General features: G+C 45.4%; 2 protein-coding genes across 3 annotated transcripts in view; one reads left to right on the top strand and one right to left on the bottom strand.

Moving 5' to 3' along the window:
- MAT2A (methionine adenosyltransferase 2A) overlaps nucleotides 1–5,214 on the top strand; it is a 6,207-nt gene extending 993 nt beyond the window's left edge. Inside the window, exons 2-9 of the mRNA XM_021697657.2 lie at nucleotides 1,327–1,404; nucleotides 1,506–1,628; nucleotides 2,140–2,252; nucleotides 2,340–2,483; nucleotides 2,646–2,864; nucleotides 3,085–3,267; nucleotides 3,419–3,552; nucleotides 4,219–5,214. Of these exons, the coding sequence (XP_021553332.1) occupies nucleotides 1,327–1,404; nucleotides 1,506–1,628; nucleotides 2,140–2,252; nucleotides 2,340–2,483; nucleotides 2,646–2,864; nucleotides 3,085–3,267; nucleotides 3,419–3,552; nucleotides 4,219–4,321 (1,097 nt within the window). The 3' untranslated portion in view covers nucleotides 4,322–5,214. The remainder of the gene's footprint in view (nucleotides 1–1,326; nucleotides 1,405–1,505; nucleotides 1,629–2,139; nucleotides 2,253–2,339; nucleotides 2,484–2,645; nucleotides 2,865–3,084; nucleotides 3,268–3,418; nucleotides 3,553–4,218) is intronic.
- Nucleotides 5,215–6,251: 1,037 nt separating this feature from the next.
- Nucleotides 6,252–19,170, bottom strand: GGCX (gamma-glutamyl carboxylase). Of its 2 annotated transcripts, XM_021697656.2 has the most exons (15): nucleotides 19,056–19,170; nucleotides 18,487–18,657; nucleotides 16,963–17,121; nucleotides 16,470–16,635; nucleotides 14,693–14,771; nucleotides 13,929–14,035; nucleotides 12,886–13,049; nucleotides 12,298–12,563; nucleotides 12,020–12,151; nucleotides 11,495–11,646; nucleotides 10,880–11,049; nucleotides 10,534–10,664; nucleotides 10,093–10,240; nucleotides 9,737–9,932; nucleotides 6,252–9,273 (listed from the first exon to the last, which is right to left on the bottom strand). In XM_021697656.2, exons 1-15 carry the CDS (start codon nucleotides 19,096–19,098, stop codon nucleotides 9,081–9,083), a joined length of 2,277 nt encoding a protein of 758 aa, XP_021553331.1. In that variant the 5' UTR covers nucleotides 19,099–19,170; the 3' UTR covers nucleotides 6,252–9,080. The 2 variants fall into 2 exon arrangements, with proteins under 2 accessions (XP_021553331.1, XP_044774821.1); XM_044918886.1 differs by lacking the exon at nucleotides 18,487–18,657.

The raw sequence follows: 19,170 nt of genomic DNA, 5'->3' as shown, positions 1-19,170 counted from the left end.
TGTTTCAAGGAACTTTCAATCTCAGCCTGAAAACCTCACCTAGTGGAGATCACTATTTTGCTGTACTGGTTCTGCCTTTTCTTGGGATGACCACGGTGACATAGTTGTCTAGTCTAATGGTTTTAAGGATCCGTTTCTCTCTAGTCTCCTGTGCCTCTGATGAAATCCCACAAGCAACCTAGTGTGGAGTAGGAGAGGACAGACGTCAAGATCCTGATTGAGGGAAGGTCATGTGTTGTGGTGGGGGTTACCCACCTTCCCTCAAGTGTTGAGAACTTCACATGTATTTGATCCACGTTTTATTAATTTAATCACGTAAGTCACAGGCGCTTATAGCAGTTTGTAAATTAAATCTTGAGCCTCTGACTTGATTGCAGTACACATCTTGCTTTAATTGTTCCGGATGATTGTAGAAAATTCAGGAAAGTGGTATTTCTGTTCTCCCACTTTTTAATAGATCGCAATACAGTGGGGAAGTAACAAGGATTCAGAATACATTTGGACATTTTCCAGTCTGTTCAGGTCATGTTCCTGGACTACACCTGACAAAATTTTTTTATTCCTTCTGTTCGTAAAGTGTCCTTTTATTGTTTAACTCTGACATTTTTTGTTGCTCTGATTAGTGTTCCTTAGGATCAGGGAGAAATTGATAAGGGGGGGGGACGGTTCACCTTTCTGGTTGGTTAGATTTATAATGAAGACTTTAAATTTGGGGGATAAAATGTAAGTATAATTGTCCTTGAAAAATAATACTGTATAGCGAAATGCTTCCCAGCTTTCCTTTTGGGTTTGGAGATAAACTTTCTGCTTTAACTTAATTCCAATTATGTGGCTGTTCTGTTTAACAGTGGAAATTGTTTTGCCTGGGAACTTAATTTTTCAAGATGTCTGAAATACTTTAGAGATGGGATGAAATCCTTCCAAGGTGTAAATTGCATGAATCACAATGAATTTAAATGTATTAAAAGTGCTGGGCGTTCTGCTGGCTAATCTGAATTGGTGAGCTTGTGGTGCAGCTATATTAAGACTGGTGTCAAGTTTTTAAGTAATATGTGACATTATATCCAGCATTTATTCTTCAGGCACATGGTTTCTGGTAAAGCGGTACTTTAACTAACAGCAGTTAAGATCTCCATAGTTGAAATGCCACTGAATTCTATGCTTGAAAATGGTTAAATTGGTAAATTTTATGTTCTGTAGGTTTTACCACAATTTTTAAAAGAAAGCTCTCCCAAAGATCTGTGCAGCAGTACTTAGAAGGAGGAATGACATACATTCATTGACAGTAAGATAAAGAGATTGAGCCAGGAATCTTTTTTTCTACAGATAAGATTTGTGACCAGATCAGCGATGCTGTGCTTGATGCCCACCTTCAGCAGGACCCTGATGCCAAAGTGGCTTGTGGTAGGTTCTAAACACTGCTTGCTTATCAACTGAAGAAAAGGTAACATCGTGAAAATTACTTTGTAAGAGTGACAGTTGAGTGTGAATTTATCTTTTATTAGAAACTGTTGCTAAAACTGGAATGATCCTTCTTGCTGGGGAAATTACATCCAGAGCTGCTGTTGACTACCAGAAAGTGGTTCGTGAAACCATTAAACACATTGGATATGATGATTCTTCCAAAGGTGTGTTTTAATGAGTTGGCTTTTCTAAGCTCATTTTTCCACGTTTTCAACTCTCTCTAGCTCTGTCCTCAGAGTGTTCCTGCTAAACCATTAACTCCAGTTGTACATTTACTATCTGTTTTGTTCTAGCCCTGTTTAATGCTCTAAAAGTTCTAAGTTTTAGGTGTACAAGTTTCCCCCGCTATCCAAAAATGGGACGTTCCCATGAAACTTATAAGCCAAGATGACGCAAAGCATGGCTTCATTTTTACAGTAGACCTACATTAGTACATAGTTTTTTTTGTAAAAGCGTAAATCCTTTGCAGATTATTTTCAGTTAATGAAAAGTACTGGTGTAGGTCTTTCCTAAAAGTGAAGTGGTGAAACACTAACTTTTGAAAGGTGGGAGGGAGCAGGGATACCTGTAGTTGGTTTCTTTAGCTGTATTTAAAATCCCAGATACTTACTGTAAATAGAAGGCACTGGTATTGCTTTGGCCCTTTTTTTTCTTAAGGCATTGTTTTGTTTGTAGGGTTTGACTACAAGACTTGTAATGTGCTGGTAGCCTTGGAGCAACAGTCACCAGATATTGCTCAAGGTGTTCATCTTGACCGGAACGAGGAAGACATTGGTGCAGGGGACCAGGTACCTTGGTGTAGACTCTATCTGCATCTCTTCTAACATTTAAATTCCGAAGCTTAGATTGATCGCACTGACTTTTTCCTTTCTTAGGGTTTGATGTTTGGTTATGCCACTGATGAAACTGAGGAATGTATGCCTTTAACTATTGTCTTAGCGCACAAGCTCAATGCAAAACTGGCTGAATTACGCCGCAATGGCACTTTGCCTTGGTTACGCCCAGATTCTAAAACTCAAGTAAGTGATTATAAAGCTAGATTACACATACTGCACAGAACATCAGTAAAGTTGTTTAAAGCTAACTGAAAAAAGACTATCCTTCCGTATTGTAATTTAGCTTTGTCTTGGCTCTATTCTGTCTGGTAAACTGATGTTCTGATCATCTGCTTTGCCTTCAAGGTGACTGTGCAGTACATGCAGGATCGAGGTGCTGTGCTTCCCATCAGAGTCCACACAATTGTTATATCTGTTCAGCATGATGAAGAGGTTTGTCTTGATGAGATGAGGGATGCTCTAAAGGAGAAAGTCATCAAAGCAGTTGTACCTGCAAAATACCTTGATGAGGATACAATCTATCATTTACAGCCAAGTGGCAGATTTGTTATTGGTGGGCCTCAGGTAAGGCCTTATGATACAATTTGACTTTTTTGAATTTTCTGTAGTGGTTACTTGCAAATTTGGCTACTATAACTCCCCCCCCCCCCCCTTTTATAAGTCTGCATGTGAATCTTCTGAGGATATCTGCTGAGTGGTACAGAATAGGCGTTTAACAAACCTGACCTAGAACCATTTACTGGAAAGCACTAGGCATAAAGTGACTAAAATCCTGTAATTTCAGGGTGATGCTGGTTTGACTGGCCGGAAAATCATTGTGGACACTTACGGCGGTTGGGGAGCTCATGGAGGAGGTGCCTTTTCAGGAAAAGATTATACCAAGGTGGACCGTTCAGCTGCTTATGCTGCTCGTTGGGTGGCAAAATCCCTTGTTAAAGGAGGTCTGTGCAGAAGGGTTCTTGTTCAGGTATATACTCTTTTGTGTAACTGGAGTGATTAGAAGGCATGCAAGTGGGAGGGCATTTAGCGTAGTATTTGTCTTTTTTAAATACCAGTGTGTTACATAAGCGTTGTGGGTCTTTTAATCACTGACTCTTATGACATTTGAATCCTTTTAGGTCTCTTATGCTATTGGAGTTTCTCATCCATTGTCTATCTCCATTTTCCATTATGGCACCTCTCAGAAGAGTGAGAGAGAGCTATTAGAGATTGTGAAGAAGAATTTTGACCTCCGCCCTGGGGTCATTGTCAGGTAAAGATGGTAAAGCCTATTGCTAGTCAAAAATGGTGTGGGTGTGTGTATATACATATATTTGAGATACATTCAAATCAGAGAAGGTGAAGGTCTTGAAGACTCCTTAAGTGGGGAAATGTTTTAATTCCTAGAACTGTTGATGTTATCTTTAAATTGCCTTTAGTAAAGGCTTATGTTAAGAATAGTCTAAAATTACAGTGCTCCATGGCTTAGACTAACCACCCTAGAAAGTCTTCCACATTTGATATGGGGATTTGTGCTCGTTATCTAAGGATGTTTATTTTACTTAAAAGAAATTAGTACAGATAAGTGGGATATTCAAGGCTGCTATAAAGAAAATAAACAGGGTGTGGGCATGGGACCTTGGTAAGTATGCCATGATCTCAGATGAGCTTTTGACACTTGGAATTTCTCAGAATAATGACAAGTTTTCATATTTGTTGAGCCAAGGATGGAAAAACAAGAACTGTAGTTACTAATAAGGACTGTGCGAGGAGTTTGGACACCAGGGAAGTAACAAACACTTCTGCCACAAACTTTTTTCCTAGCAAACCCCAGAGAACTGAACTCATTTGCCAGAACTCTTGAAAATGAGTCTTGCTGATTGTTTTGCTTTATTTTAATTGAATGCTACATATTAAGTTACGGACTTGTATATTCCAGGGATCTGGATCTGAAGAAGCCAATTTATCAGAGGACTGCAGCCTATGGCCACTTTGGTAGGGACAGCTTCCCATGGGAAGTGCCCAAAAAGCTTAAATATTGAAAGTGTTAGCCTTTTTTCCCCAGACTTGTTGGCGTAGGCTACAGAGAAGCCTTCAAGCTCTGAGGGAAAGGGCCCTTCTTCCTAAATTTTCCTGTCCTCTTTCAGCTCCTGATCAGTTGCAGTCACTCCTAGTTCAATGACATGAATTTTAGCTTGTGTGGGGGACTGTAAGTTGGGCTTGCTATTCTGTCCCTAGGTGTTTTGTTCACCATTATAATGAATTTAGTGAGCATAGGTGATCCATGTAACTGCCTAGAAACAAACCAACAACACTGTAGTAAATAATGCTTTTTGAAATTGAACCTTTGTGCCCTATCACCCAACCTTCTAAAATCCTAATTGCATTGACTTTCCCACCAAATGCTGAAAATGTCCTGTAATGTGCACGTAAAGTACTTGTAGTTCCATTATAGCCTCTGTCTGGCAATGCCATAGCCCTGTCAGCATGAATTTGTAATGTCTTGAGCTCTATTATGAATGTGAAGCCTTCCCTTATCTTCCCTATAACTTAATCCATTTCTAATTATGTAGCTCTTTGTCAGGGAGTGTTCCCTATCCAATCATTCTTGCATGTAACGCAAGTTCCAGTTGGAGCTCTAGCCTGACAAAAAAAAAAAGGCAGTTACCATTAAACCATCTCCCTGGTGCTTATGCTCTTAATTGCCATCTCTTAAATAGCACCAAATCAAAATCTCTCCACTTTTCAGCTGTCTTTTGGAGGACGTACGTAATAAGGTTTTTATTTAGTAAACCAATCCTATGCATGGTTTCAGCACTAGCCAAACCACCAACTCCTAGCTCTAGAAAAACAGGCACTTGGCACCCTTGTGATGTCATACAGAGAAGTCACAGGGCAGTACCTGAGGGTCTGTAGGTTGCACACTTTGGTACCAGATAACTTTTTTTTTTTTCTTTATAAGAAAGACTGAGTACTCCACACTGCACAATAATTCCTCCCAGGGTTTTAACTTTGTTTTATTTTCAAAACCAGGTCCAATGAGCTTTCTGAACAGCTGGTGTAGCTACAGAGAAACCAGCTTCCTTCAGAGAGCAGTGCTTTTGGCGGGGAGGAGGAAATCCCTTCATACTTGAACATTTTCTAATTGCTTATTTATTGTATTCTGGGGTATGGCGTAAGTACAGAGAAGCCATCACCTCAGATGGCAGCTTTTAAAAGATTTTTTTTTTTTTTTTTTTTCCTCAACACCATGATTCCTTTAACAACATGTTTCCAGCATTCCCAGGTAGGCCAAGGTGTCCTACAGAAAAACCTTGGGTTAGACCTACAGGGGGTCTGGCTGGTGTTAACAGAAGGGAGGGCAGAGCTGGTGCGGCTGGCCATGGAGAAAGCTGACTTGGCTGGTGTGGTACAGAGAAGCCAGCTTGTTTACATGCTTATTCCATGACTGCTTGCCCTAAGCAGAAAGTGCCTTTCAGGATCTATTTTTGGAGGTTTATTACGTATGTCTGGTTCTCAATTCCAACAGTTTAATGAAGATCTAAATAAAATGCTAGGTTCTACCTTAACTGTCTCCATTATTCTTTAAAAGTGTTTTGGTATGAATATGATCTGAGAACATATTTTTCATCCCTTAATAATTTGAGGTAATTCTTCCCATGGTTCAGGGAAATCACCTCAAACCCCTTCAAACCATGACTTGCAAGCATTTTAATAGGTTTGTACATCCTATCCCTAGCACTAAGAAGAACATCCCAAGATTTGATCTGTTTGTCCAGCACTGCCTTTTTGGCTGATGCAGTGGCCAAGATCCATGTGTCCTTACTGCAGCAGCCACTCAACTGCCAGTTAATGTTTTAAAATTGTCCAAGATTAAGAACAAAACATGGAGGGAATGGTAATGTTCTGTCTTGAAACGTAAACCCATTATCTAGCTTTCCAGTGAAAAAGTTTTTACTTAGATATGCCTTAAGTATTAATACTTTTATTATAAACAGGTGTTAAGGCTGCACGTTACATACATGTTCAGTACATGATATAATTTGGCAAAATTTTTGAACAGTGGTGAGGGGACCAGGTTCTAATCTGTAAGATAGCTCATGAAATTACAGTGAAGATGCTGTAAGTTTCTAAAACCTTTATTCTGAGTTTGTAGAGGTCTACTCAAGAACCATCCCTTTTTAGCCTAGGAGCTAAAGTACAGATAGCCATTTGGCACATGTTTACACAAGCATGTATGAAAATCAAGTAGTGGTGTGAGGCCCAAGGAATGCTTGATTATACCTATTTGGAGGCTTAAAAATGTATAACTGTTGGGAGGGAAGGCAAAGTTAAATCTGAAGGTCTTTAAAAGTTTCAAAAAAGCCTTATCTAGAGAATAGTGCATTGCTGTAGAAACAACCATGCTGGTCAAATAAGGGGAATGGCGAAGAGCTTGGTACCTGTAGGCTGGTGGGACAGCACCAGAGAATTGTTAGGTTAGGTATTTACTAGGAAGATACTGGACCTCAAGGAGCTTGGAGAAGAATCTTTTGTAAAAAGGCCCTGTCTTCTGCCTAACATGGGGGGAAAAGATTCTAAAAATAAGGTGAAGAAATAGTAACCAGCCCAGGGAGAAGAAAAGCAAAGGTGTCAAATGGGGTGATGGTGACTACAAATGGTTGAATATCAAAGCATGCCATGTTACGGAAAAGTTTTGAAGGGATGACCTGGCCAGCGACAAAAGATCCAAATGCTGGGAGTAGAATGAAATGGAATACTAAAGCCCGGCTAAAAGGATGTTGATAGCCCATTCCTATAACAGCTACACGGGGCCCGATTTCTCCTGAAATCTGAACTCATTTATTCCATTGAACAGCTTTTCTCGTAAACAGTATTAAGATGACCACCTTTCCACTCCATCCCACTCCAACATTTTCACTGGGAGAAAGAGGTGGTATGCTCACAGTTTTGGGATAGCATCCTTGCCTATATTAAAACTACTGTAAGAGTCCCTTCCCCAAATGAACTACTTTTCTTACCAGTCAAGTAATGAGCTGGGGTGGGGGGCTAGTGCAGGGGAACAGAAGGTAGCTGAACTTACTAGTAAAGGACATTGTGCCAAGGTATATTGTGTCACTGAGATCTGCAAAACTATTGAGAACCAGTGTTCCCCCCCCACACTATTCTTGACAAGTGATCAAGATACCTGGTGGCACAGCTACAGCTAGCTAACCCACACAATGCCTCGTAGGAATCAGGCTTCAGTGGGATGCCCTGATTCAGGCCCAACTGCACCTGCTCCGGTCTATCTCTACCTAGATTCCAATATAAAGGGTGAAAGAACACAGAGGTAGTAGAGATGAATAGACTGAAGAAGAGGTAGAATTGATACAACCTGGAATTTGAGAAATGTGAGGAAAAAAAAGGAAGACTCAAGACAAGATATTCTGATGGCTTAGCCAGAAAAAATGCAGTTGCCACTCACTAATAGAGAAGCAGGTCTGAGTTGGGGATGAATTAAGTTCTGCTTAGGACAGAGTTTGAAAGCTTTGCGGGATATCCAGGTGGAGCTAGTTAGATCTATAGGTCCAGGGCCCAAGAAAGAAAGCTAAGCAGCAGCAGCAGCACTAGAAACCATGAGGGGGACATAATCATCCCAAGTATGTACAGTGAAAAGGCAGCTGCCTAGGAAAGAACCACTGACGGGGGGCGGGGCGGGGGGGTTGGGAAGCGAAGCCCGAAAATAGAGATGCCATCCTTCATCAAAGTTACTGGGACTGCCAATTTACTGCTAGTCTTTGCTGTGAGACCATGAACAAGCACCCAGAGCAGGAGCCTTTTTTTTTTTTTCTTTTTTCTCTATACACTCTTACTTCCTAGCCCAATGCTAGGCTTTTGAGTTTTCAAGGAATTGAGGTGCTTCCTCAATCACCCTGTATATCCAAACCTACAAAATAACTGCAAACATACCCTAATCCATCACAAAGTTTGGTTAATCCCTACTTTACATCACTTTCTGCTCATCAAAAGCTAGAATGATGCTAAATACACTGAACTTGAGAGAACTACTACCGATCATCTAAATTTCCTTATTAGTTTAACCTTGTCCTATTCTAACTATTCTCATAGCTGCTAGTGAAACACTTACTGGCTGTATACATAATAGGAACCATGAAGAAACTACAACTGTAGGGAAGAGAAAATTACTCTGTGAATTTAGAACTTGACCACCATCCTAAGTAACTAAGAAGAAAAATTTGAAGCTACATTATTTCATAATCAATGTCAGTGATTCTGCAAATGACAAAAGGCAGAGTACGGGACCTTAAGTCAAACAGATGAGATTCAACCCATCCATACATCTCTTACTAGGTATTGCCTTTGAGCAAGTTATGTTGTCTCAGCCTCACTTTCTCCAGCTGTCAGACTGAGCTCATGGTCAGTAAGGACTAAATGCAGTAATACAGGCACAACGCTTCACACAGTGCCTGGCATATGACAAGTACTTGAGAACAGTGAGGTGTTGCTGTCATCATGGTACATTAAATCTCTTTCCCCAAGGAGCCAGTCACTTTAAACCTCTTACCCTTTAGCCTAGAAGGGCATTTTCATATTGCTTTTAAACCCCTCCTAGCTCCTCAACCTTGATTTGATAAAGCTTATCCTTGCTTGGCTTCTCTAAGGTATCCTCTCTGAATTTAAAAGAACGATAGACAAGGAAAAAAATGTATAAAATATCATTTTCTTCACATTTCCACTGCATAGGTTAATGGTCCTATGACTGGTTGCTCCCACATCTGTACCCACCATCTGCCCCCATCAGAACTCTGAGTGGACAGGGTCAGAATTTGGCTCAGGAGGATCAGAATTTGAAGAATCTGTGTTTGAATGACTCGACTCTCCAATTGGCTCAAAGGGTCGCAAGTTTGCGTAAGTCACCTCTTGGGCCAGCTGCTCCAGGGAAGGGCGGCCTAATACCAGATTTCGAAGTGAGATACAAGTCATCAGGAAGCTGAAAAAGAGGGAAAAGGTCACCCAGTCTAAACTCCTGTTTCTACATAGGAATTCCTGCCAAAGCCCTTAGGGCTACCTGATCCTACCTTCTCTCATCCAGGCAGAAGCGAAAATATCCCCCTAGTGACCCACCCATCCCAGCTGGAAGGGCACCCCACTCTTTATGTGGTCTGGTAGAGGATTCCAGAGTGGGGTAGGAATAACACACAAGAGGCTGGTGATAAACTGAGGTGGAACAAGACAGCAGGCCATCAGACACAGATCATTTACTCTTCCATTAAGTCAGGGAAAGGAGAATGGAGAGGGAAAAAGATACTTAGCACTAGACTGTCTTTTCCTGGGAGAGTACCATCCTCCCCCCCCCCCCCCGCCCCCCCGCCCATCATTACCTTCACCAGAGAAAAGTTACCCAACTCGCAAGCATCTGATGGCAATGACTAGTACTGTTGTGGAAAACTTACCTGCGGCGAAAGATATAGAGCTTCCGCAGCAAGAAGCGGAAGAGGCGCTCGTGGAAAGGGGTATTTCTCCGGCGCTCAAGCTCTTGCAGCCTTCGCTGGCGTCTAAGAAAGGTCTGAACCAGTGGTGTTGGCTCAGGGCCCCCTTTTACTTCCCCTTCCAGCAGAGGTTGCAGCTCTGGAGGTAGAGGCCCCGTTTCTGCCCAGAAGATGGCAAAAAGAGGAATCGCTGAGATTATTCTTTTAGAACTCTCACCAGCCAGAACCTTCCAGTTCCTTCTTTAATGGCCAGATCCTCATTCACAGCCTTGATTTCTCATAACCAGGTGCCTTCTCAGCCCAACTCTTCATATACTCACCAGTTCCATTCTCCACCTTCTCCTTTAATTCTTGTAGATAAGCCAAGTCTTGCTCCAATGCAAGCTCTGTAGTATTGATGTAGATGTACATGTAGCAGGAAGGACTGGGTGATATCGTATACACCTTATGGTACTCACCAGCGGGCAACTGACAAGGGGGAGGAAATGGATGGATTTCACTCCCTAACCTTTCCCTCGGCAGCCTATGCGCCTCCTACACTACCCACTGTACCCCAATCCACCCTCCCCCCGCCTCCCCAAGGCACTTTCTTCTCATTGTGTTTTGGAGTCCAAAGGAACTGACTTCTAGAATCCTGGATGAGGCTATTCACAGCCCCGGGGGGGGGGGGGCTTGCTTTTTGAGCTGCCACTTTTTAAGTCTGTAATAAATTAACTCCACTCATCTAAACTTCTCTGCCATTGTTAATTCCAGCAAAATACCTGCATTTTTTCTCCCTCCTGAAGAGTCTGATTCTTCTGTTCTGCCATCAGCTCGACAATCACCTCCCCCTGTAGCAGCTGAATGCTAGTATTGCCCAGGTCTTCACTCACAAAATTCTCCAGGTGCAGCCCTGCCAGGGGCAACAGAGTTCCCCATCCCATCCTATGGAAGATGAAATCACTCCCAGCCAGAACAGAGACATCATACCTTTACCATTACCACCCCTCAGGTTTCAAGAACACTCCTCCCACCAGGAATGCCCCTCCCCCCTCTATCACATGCAGTGTCCCCGGCCAAGGAAGCCACAAGGAAAGACAGCAAAGCTTTCTCTGCTTTCCTCCATACCAGGGAAATCTGCAATGAAGACCACCTCAGTGTGGTTGTCCAGGCTGCTCTTGATTTCTTGTAACTTGGTCCTCCAGGGAGACAGGTCCATCAACAGTGGCTGCAGCCAAGGTGTACGTTGGAAGGGGGACCAGGCGGCTTGCACGATGTCCACACGAGGGTCAAAAATCCTTAGGAAAGAAAACCATGTTCTAAGGAGACCACAGCCACCTACCCATCGGAATTTCTGGTTCTGTTTCTTTCATCACTGTTCTCACATAGAGGGAACAGGGTTTCCAGATAGAAGAAATGGCTTAAGTCAGCATGTTATTGCCATTCTGGGGCAGAGAGAGAAAGGAAAGAGATTCTGGAGCACAGGGGAAGAATGGGGGTTAGTGGCCACCTGAGAATTGCGTTAACAGCTTCTTAAAGAAAAAAAAAAAAAAGTCAGTTACCTTTTCTTCTGGTTGATGGTGCCCCCTGCTGGAAGCAATCAGCTATGCCCACAACCAGGTGAACAGGGACATGCACCAGAGGACAGCTTTTCAAGCAAGACAACACTGGGGAGCATGGGCTATTCATCTCGGCAAAAGGAGTGGGACTTCATTTTTCCCCTTCTCTGTTCCCCTTGCCCACCTCTGTTGGAAGCGGTCATTGATGGAGACCCAAATATCAAAGTAGATCTGGGGCTCAGTGACATTGTACTTGGGAAGCAGGTGGCTCAGGCAAGTGGCATATTGCTTCAGCATGTCTGCATGATCCTTCCATCGCCGGCTCTGTGTGAATACCTGCCCCAAACCCCCACATTAGTCCCACCTCATCGTTATCAACCTCCCAGAAAGATCATGCATCGCCAATGGCACTAAGAGATCCCTGCCTGGTGCCTGCTTTGACCAGGAAAAAAAAAACCTGAACTTGTCTTTGGGGAAGAATTTTTCATTGCTGGGCTTTTTAATACTTATTTCCTAAACCTAATTTCAATTCCAAGAAAGTGAATGGCACTGTCCTATTTCAACTTCGACAAAAGCAGAGTCAACCTGGCTCCTGAGAAAGGGCAGAGCGGACCCAAATGTGTTTTATAATTATGTTCAGGATTAAACCAGACCCCGAGGCTCCAGGAAGCTCTGAAGAAGTGTAAGCCGTCAACATCAGGTGGCTCACCCCAGGGTTCAGGTAGCCCAGCTCGCCGGTGCGGCCGTCCCGGTAGGTGATCTTCACGTGCTGGTGGGAGCGCGAGTGCACCATCATGTCCCAGGAATAGCCGTACAGCCCATTTGTCCAGTTGTTATAGCCCTGAGAAGGCAGGGCAGAGGCAATCAGCCCGCTGTTCTCGTATTATCCCCATGCCCCGCCAACACAGGGCTGCAAAACCAGCCCCACACCTTCCCTAATGCTGTGCCCTCTGCCACCTCCCAAGCTAACCCCCAGGCCACACACACCTGGGTGAGGAAATGGGAATAGGGCAGGAAGAGCTGCTCCAGGAGGTAGAGCAGGGTGAAGGCAGCACCGAGCTGGTGGCGCAGCCCTGGCTTCTGGCCACCCTTGGCCCGGCTCCTCTTATACACGCAGGACTCGCTGGGCTGAGGGGCAGCCTTGAGGGGCAGTAGTTCCTGCAGCCTTTCGGGGAAGCGAGATACTAGCTTCCGGGGCCACTCAGGGGAGCAGAAGAGAGGGCTGCTGGCCAACATGACGTAGGGGAACATTCCTAGAGAAGGAGGGAGGAAATAAGCGTTTCAGGAGTTTGGCTGGGGGGGAACCTGGGTAATCCCTCAAGCCCTCTCCTTTAGGAAGCCTCTCCCAGGTATTCCGCTTGTGATGAGAGCAGCTCGTAACTAGAGGCGTCTTACTTCCCCGAGACTCCTTACTCCGCAACATACTGGCTGAGCCCAGAGGCCCCAGTCCTCTCCTCCCGTTGACTGCCATTTCAGTGACTGCACCTGGCTCAACGCAGCTCCAGCTGCCATCGCCATCTCCCACTCCCCGCACACCTGTGGCTTCCCACCTCCTACCAGACCACCGGTACTGACCAATGCTGAAGAGCTGGGAATTCATGCAGTGGAAGTAGGACACGAAGAGGAGGCCAATGGACCTCGAGGCATCAAAAAAGAGCAGGAAACCAGCTGAGAGGTCGAGCAGCAGTCCGCACCAGTGCACCACTAGCAGACTGGTCATCTCCTCGGACAATACCAGTCTGCAGACACCAGAGACAGAGGTCAGGCACCGGCCCACTGCAGAACCCAGCATTCACAGCACATTCGCGGCCAATGCGCCCCTGCTCACCCTGTCCTTGCCAAAGGAAGTACCCTAGCAGGTGCGCACAAGAACTCTACATGAAGACACCCTATGGTAGAGTTTCCAACCCCCTTTCCTTTCCACACACTTTAGGTGTTCAATTTCTTTTCAATATACCCTATGTGCTAACCAAGGACAGATTTCCTAGGGCAAATCTGATGGAGAAGTGAGTGTATTTGGTGGTGGCAGGGAGGGGCGGGGGTGGTAGATTCTTCACGGAGATTATAAACGAGAAGAAACTTCAAAAGGTGAATGCCTAACATAATACAATCAAACGTTTGGAACTGGGAAATAACAGGGAAGAGGAAAAAGAACAAAGTAAAATGCGAGGAAAAAACACGGGAGGAAGCGAGAAATCAGGACTTTCTAAAGAGGTGGCAACAAAGCTTTGGCAGGGCAGGGACGCTGACTGTCCATCTTCTAAGTCTGCTGGCCCAGAAGTCCTGGCGAGAGGCTGGGGTGGCCACCCAACGACACGGGCCCCACCCACAGCAGCGGCTGGGAGCTCGGACTCATTCACCAAATCACCTTATTCTGATTCTTTCCTTTTGTTTTTTAGTTTTTTCCCTTCATTCTTGGCCCTACCACATGTCTCCTAGATACTCTGGTAAGACTGACTCCGCCTTCTGCTAAAGAGAAAGATGAGCGGACAGAGGAAAGCATGTGGCCAACTGAGGCAAAGCAGGACCAGCAGCCGTCCCTGCAGACCTGAGGCAGGCGAGTTCCCCGCTGTGTACCAGTGCCACAGCAAGAGAGCTCTGCCCTGCCTGCCACTCACTTGAAGGGACCGAAGAGCCAGTGCCGGGACAGATATTCCATGGAATAGCCCTCAACCCAGTCCGCGTCCAGCTTCTTCACACCCGCAATGAAGTACACGATGAAGATCTGCAAGTGCAAAACGCAAAGTGAATGTTCAAACACAAGAACATGGTTTTCTACAGACTATCACAAATGACCTAAGTCCTGATCTGAGTTCAGGGCCTAAAGAAGATTTTGATTCATTCAATTCACTCATCTGAGGTCTTCACTCGTCCAACAAGTATTTAGGGCCATTCTGCCAATGCGAGGCACAGTATTCGGTCCCAAGGGAAGTCATGAAGCACAGATCTCTCTTAAGGATGCTCATCTAGGGGCGCTGGGTGGCTCAGTCATTAAGTGTCTGCCTTCGGCTCAGGTCATGATTCCAGGGTCCTGGTATCCAGCCCCGCATTGGGCTCCCTGCTCGGCGGGAGGTCTGCTTCTCCCTCTCCCTCTCCCCCTGCGTGTGTTCCTGCTCTTGCTATCTCTCTGTCAAGCAAATAAATAAAATCTTTAAAAAAAAAAGGATGCTCATCCAGCAGGGCCAAAGCTCTATTCTTTCCATGACGAGGTGAGAGAACCCAGAGACTAGGGGATTGGCAACGAAAGAGTCAGCCTCGCTTTCCAGCAAAAGGGAAAAAAGGGAAGATCCAGGGAGGCAGAGTACAGAGCCACCTGGCAGCAGGATGGTTGTGCTGACGATGGCTGTAGAAGAACACCCCCCTCTTTCCAAAAATCCTGTACCTGGCCGCGCAGCACAGCATAGTTCCAAAGGGGCACGTGGGCATTCCGCTTACGGGCATTCAGCAGGCCGTCAACAGACCTACACCGAGGAAGTGAGGATTAAGGAGAGCTGCTCAGTCCAGCACATTTCCACTTTTCTCAGTGTAATAATCTATCTATCCCAGGATATCCCCACATCCTCTCTGGTCCTCTGGGATCTTCTGAGGCTCTCCAGAATTATATGAGCAAATTTAACAGTGCTTATTTTCAGTCATAACAGAAATGTTACTAGTGGGTTAGAACAACACACAGTTCAGTGTTTACCATTAGTTAGTAAATTAGTCGGTCTTAATGGAACAAATCAGGAAAAGGATTACAATGCTTCAGAATATGACTGAATTTGAAAAAAGAATGCATTTGAAGGAATGTTTGAAAAGCTCAAGGTGTATGTAACTATATAGTACATTTAAGAAAAAAAAAAATTCAATATCCAAAACAAACTGACATCTCAGAGACCTAGATGCCAGGATCTAGTGCTGGAGCTTACCTTGGGAGAGAACCTACAAACCCAAGATACTAAGACTACATGTATTCTGGGGAGGTGGAAGCAAAGCAGGTTTCAAGAAGACAATGAATGAGCTGAGAGGTTGGGAAGGGGGCAGCTTACACTTGTGGTTAAGAGCCTCATGGCACTGTAATGAGGAAAAATTTAAAGTGTTTAGTGCCTGGCCATGTGGAAAGTCCTGAGTAAGGGATAGGTATTTTTTCAAATTGTGTAAAAATTATAAAAATGAAACTTTTCAGGAGTATTCTGTCAAAACTGTCTCTTGATTTTGTATGATCAGAGCTGGGCATCTGAAGGTTTACAAAGGGTATCTGTAGGTAAAATTAATGACTGATAAATCACTAACAAATTCAATGTTTGAGATTTTTTTCTCTATACCCATCTTACTGACATCTCCTATTTCCTTTTCACTTAATGGGAAGAATCCCTAGAGGTTATCTGCCCTGCCACCCTGTCTCCAAATCCCTTCACCACCTCCCCTGAGAGATGGTCACCTAAGCCAGAGGTGAGGGAGGGTTACCTCCTCCCAGGACAGCACTGCTGAGCAGCCCTGGTGGGCCCTCTCCTTCTGACATGACTCTGCCTTACAGCAGCTTTTACTCTTGGCTCTAACTCTGCCCCTCTCGGCTCACACAGAGAAAGTCTGCTCCCTCTTCCATAAGACCACCCTTGAAGTATCTGAAAACATCTATGTCTGGCTTTAGTCTTCTCTTCTTCTCTCTAAGTGGATTACAGGAAGTGGATAGATCAAGGCACCTGGGGAGATATGGAAAGAGTGAAGGGGTGGGAATGGAGCCGTTCTGCTTTTTGTCATCCCAAGTGCCCCAACCTCACTGACCCTTCCCCCTCCCAAATTCATCCGGACCAAAGTGTGACCCTATAACCACACTTTGCAAAGTGTGGTTGAAAATATGCTTGCTGGGGGGCACCTGGGTGGCTCAGTCGTTAAGCGTCTGCCTTCGGCTCAGGTCATGATCCCAGGGTCCTGGGATTGAGTCCCACATCGGGCTCCCTGCTCAGCGGGAAGCCTGCTTCTCCCTCTCCCACTCCCCCTGCTTGTGTTCCTGCTCGCGCTGTCTCTGTCAAATAAATAAATAAAATCTTTAAAAAAAAAAAAATCTTAAAAAAAAGGCAATATGCTTGCTGGGGCAAATTCTAGAACCTCACCGGGCCCCTACCACTGGTAACCATCCTGACCCAGCCAACCCCTTCCCCTTTCCCCTAGAATCATACCAGTAGTGGTTTGCATCCATGAATGTTAGCTGAAAGGCCAACAAACCATACAGATAGGAGTGGTTGTTCCATGACGTCTTGTCCAGGAGAAACACATACCAGTATGGCAGCAGGAATAACACACAGCTCATCCGGTAGCACAGGCCCAGCATCATGCCCAGGGCCCCTGGGATTTGTGGGGGAGAGGATTAAGAGGTCAAAGGGTCACCACAGGCCCAGCTCCCCCGGGACAGGCTGTGGGTGGGATTAAGAAAAGTCATCGGACATTTTATAATCATAAAACCAAATGAAAATCAAATGTTATTTTAGTATTTTAAAAAGACTTATGGGGGTCACAGCTCAAATGACACACAGGTCAGCGGGATGAAATTAAAGAGTCACAGCAGAAGTGAAATAATGAACCCAAGACTTTGGTCATTCACCAGCATGCTTTGTATTTCTATGGTTTAGGCAGGCCAGTCAATACTCCCATCTCTCCCATACTTTCCCTCACCCAGAAACATGACGGTATAGACAAGATACATCCAGTCAAGTGGTAGTGGCTGCAGGGCGTCCAGCAAGGGGAAGCGGCACACATCTAGCCCATCCAGGTATCTTCGGTCCAGGGAGCTGAGCCCCCGTTCTTGGGGAATGTCCAACACCATCATCAGCCCTGGGAAGGCAGTCGAGGAGGGGCCATTAGGCCTCAGCAAAGGAAGCAGTGAAATACACTGGAATACGGTTGGATGCACCCAGCTCCAGGGTCAGACTTCTTACCTAACCCTGGCTCTGCCATTTATTCATTCATTCAACAATAATTACTGAGAACCTGCTCTGTCCTAGGCATTATGCCAGCTGTGTGATCTCAGATAACCACTGCACCTCCCGGAGCCAACTCCTCATTCCCTATTTGAGAAAGGGACTCATAATATATAATTTACAGGGTTACAGGGGGCGCCTGGGTGGCTTAGCCGGTTAAGCATCTGCCTTTGGCTCAGGTCATGATCCCAGGATCCTGGGATGAAGCCCCACATCGGGCTCTCCGCTCAGCAGGGAACCTGCTTCTTCCTCTCCCTTGGCCCCTTCCTCTGCTTGTGCGCTCTCTCTCTCTCAAATAAATAAATAAAATCTTTAAAAAGAAATTTTCTAGGGTTACAAAGAGGATTAAATGAGAGAAGTGTACACAATGCTATAAAAGCTGTTCGGGTTTTGATAATTTAAGGTCTGTCCTATGAAGCCATAAAAAGTGTTCTAGGGTGGTGCGTCTCAACTTTTTTCACTTCTTAGCACACCCAGAAAACAGTATTTGGCTTACCACACTAGAGCAAACAGAAGGGGCTACTCAGGTCAGGAAGCCAGTTCCAGTTAGGTTTCTCAACCTGAGGTTTCTCAACCTCAGGACTACTCACATTTTGGGCTGGTTAATTATTTGCTGGGAGGGGCTATCCTGTGCATCATAGGTCACTTAGCAGTATCCCTGGCTCGTAAGTAGACACCAGTAGCCACCTATTTCCCTTCCCTCAAGTTGTGACAAATAAAAATGTCTACAGACATTGCCAAATATCTCCTGGAGAGCAAAACTGTCACCCTTGAGACTGGGCTAAGGGAATTAATACCTTAGCACATCTGTAACCCATTCCAAGCATACATGCTGTGGCTTATGAGTTAGGAAACTCTGGATTAGGGAGTCACAGCCAAAATGTCTGCCCTATCACGCCTGCTATTTCTCTGAGGTCTGGTCCTGAGTATAGTTACTGGGCAACTTCATGCCACAAGCAAGATGGGTCTCTGGTCATCTGCCTCTGTATTTCCTATGGCCTCAGATCAAAGTATTTCTGGCCTCCAAACCCTAATCAGAGGAGACAAAGGTGGATTTGATCCTATACACCACAAATATCTCTTCCAGGAAATCAGTATCTATCTTCAGCTCTGAAGGAAAGGGAGGCAAGTCACTAAGTAAGTAACCAAGAAATGCACAAGGGACGATGGTTATTCTTCCACCCATCACCACACTGGCCCCTCCAGAAACCCGATTTACCAAAGAGAAAACGGAAGACAGCCAGGCTGGCAGGATCCGCTGGTCGATTCAGCAGGGTCACCAGCCTTCCCCAGCTGGAAACATCTGTCCACTCAAACCCCAAGAGTGTCCCCATTCCGCTGCCCTGCCTGGGCCCTGAAGACTGTCCAGCCTTGTCTTTCTGTACTTTATCTGCAAACAACAAACAGAAAGTGTATGCGCAGGTGTGGGGACGGAAATGCTTTAAAATCGGCTCCTCCCCAAATCACAGAAATCACGGCCCCTACAGCCCCAGGGTTTCTTCGAAGCTACCAGGGTTCTCTCCCTGATTTCTGACTACTAGAAACACCCTCGCAGTGCCAGATCCTTCTGGATCTCCCAATGTCCCAGAACCTCTCTCAGACTGCAGCCCCCAACCGCAAAGCGCCCCGAGGGTCATCATCACCCCAAAGCCCTGGACTGCAATCTCTCTCTACAAGCCCCTTCCAGAGACCCCTTTCCCGGAGTCCCACAGGAGAGTCCTACCGCCCCCACCCCTTTGAGACAGAGTCCCTCTCTCTCTCCGCCGCATGGGAGGACTCTGAGCCTACGTGAGTCCGGCGGGACCCGCGCGGACCGGGCAGACACCGCCATGGCACCGCGGAGGTAAGACGGCCAAAGCAGCGGCGCCCAAAGCAGCGGCGCCCAAGCAGCGGCGCCCAAGCA

The sequence above is a fragment of the Neomonachus schauinslandi genome, chromosome 10, assembly GCF_002201575.2.
Source record: "Neomonachus schauinslandi chromosome 10, ASM220157v2, whole genome shotgun sequence".
Lineage (NCBI taxonomy): Eukaryota > Metazoa > Chordata > Mammalia > Carnivora > Phocidae > Neomonachus > Neomonachus schauinslandi.
The sequence above is the reverse complement of the archived record's forward strand: the minus strand, read 5'-3'. Positions and strand labels throughout refer to the sequence as shown.

Bases quoted from the DNA above. Each gene is read 5' to 3' on its own strand.
- GGCX (XM_021697656.2), bottom strand. From the start codon at position 19,098: ATGGCGGTGTCTGCCCGGTCCGCGCGGGTCCCGCCGGACTCAC. The intron at 14,772-16,469 runs GTATGATTCTAG...TCCTCGGTGTAG, and splicing joins ATGGATGCAAACCACTACTG to GTCTGTTGACGGCCTGCTGA. The intron at 10,241-10,533 runs GTATTTTGCTGG...CCCCCTTGTCAG, and splicing joins AGGAGGGAGAAAAAATGCAG to TTGCCCGCTGGTGAGTACCA.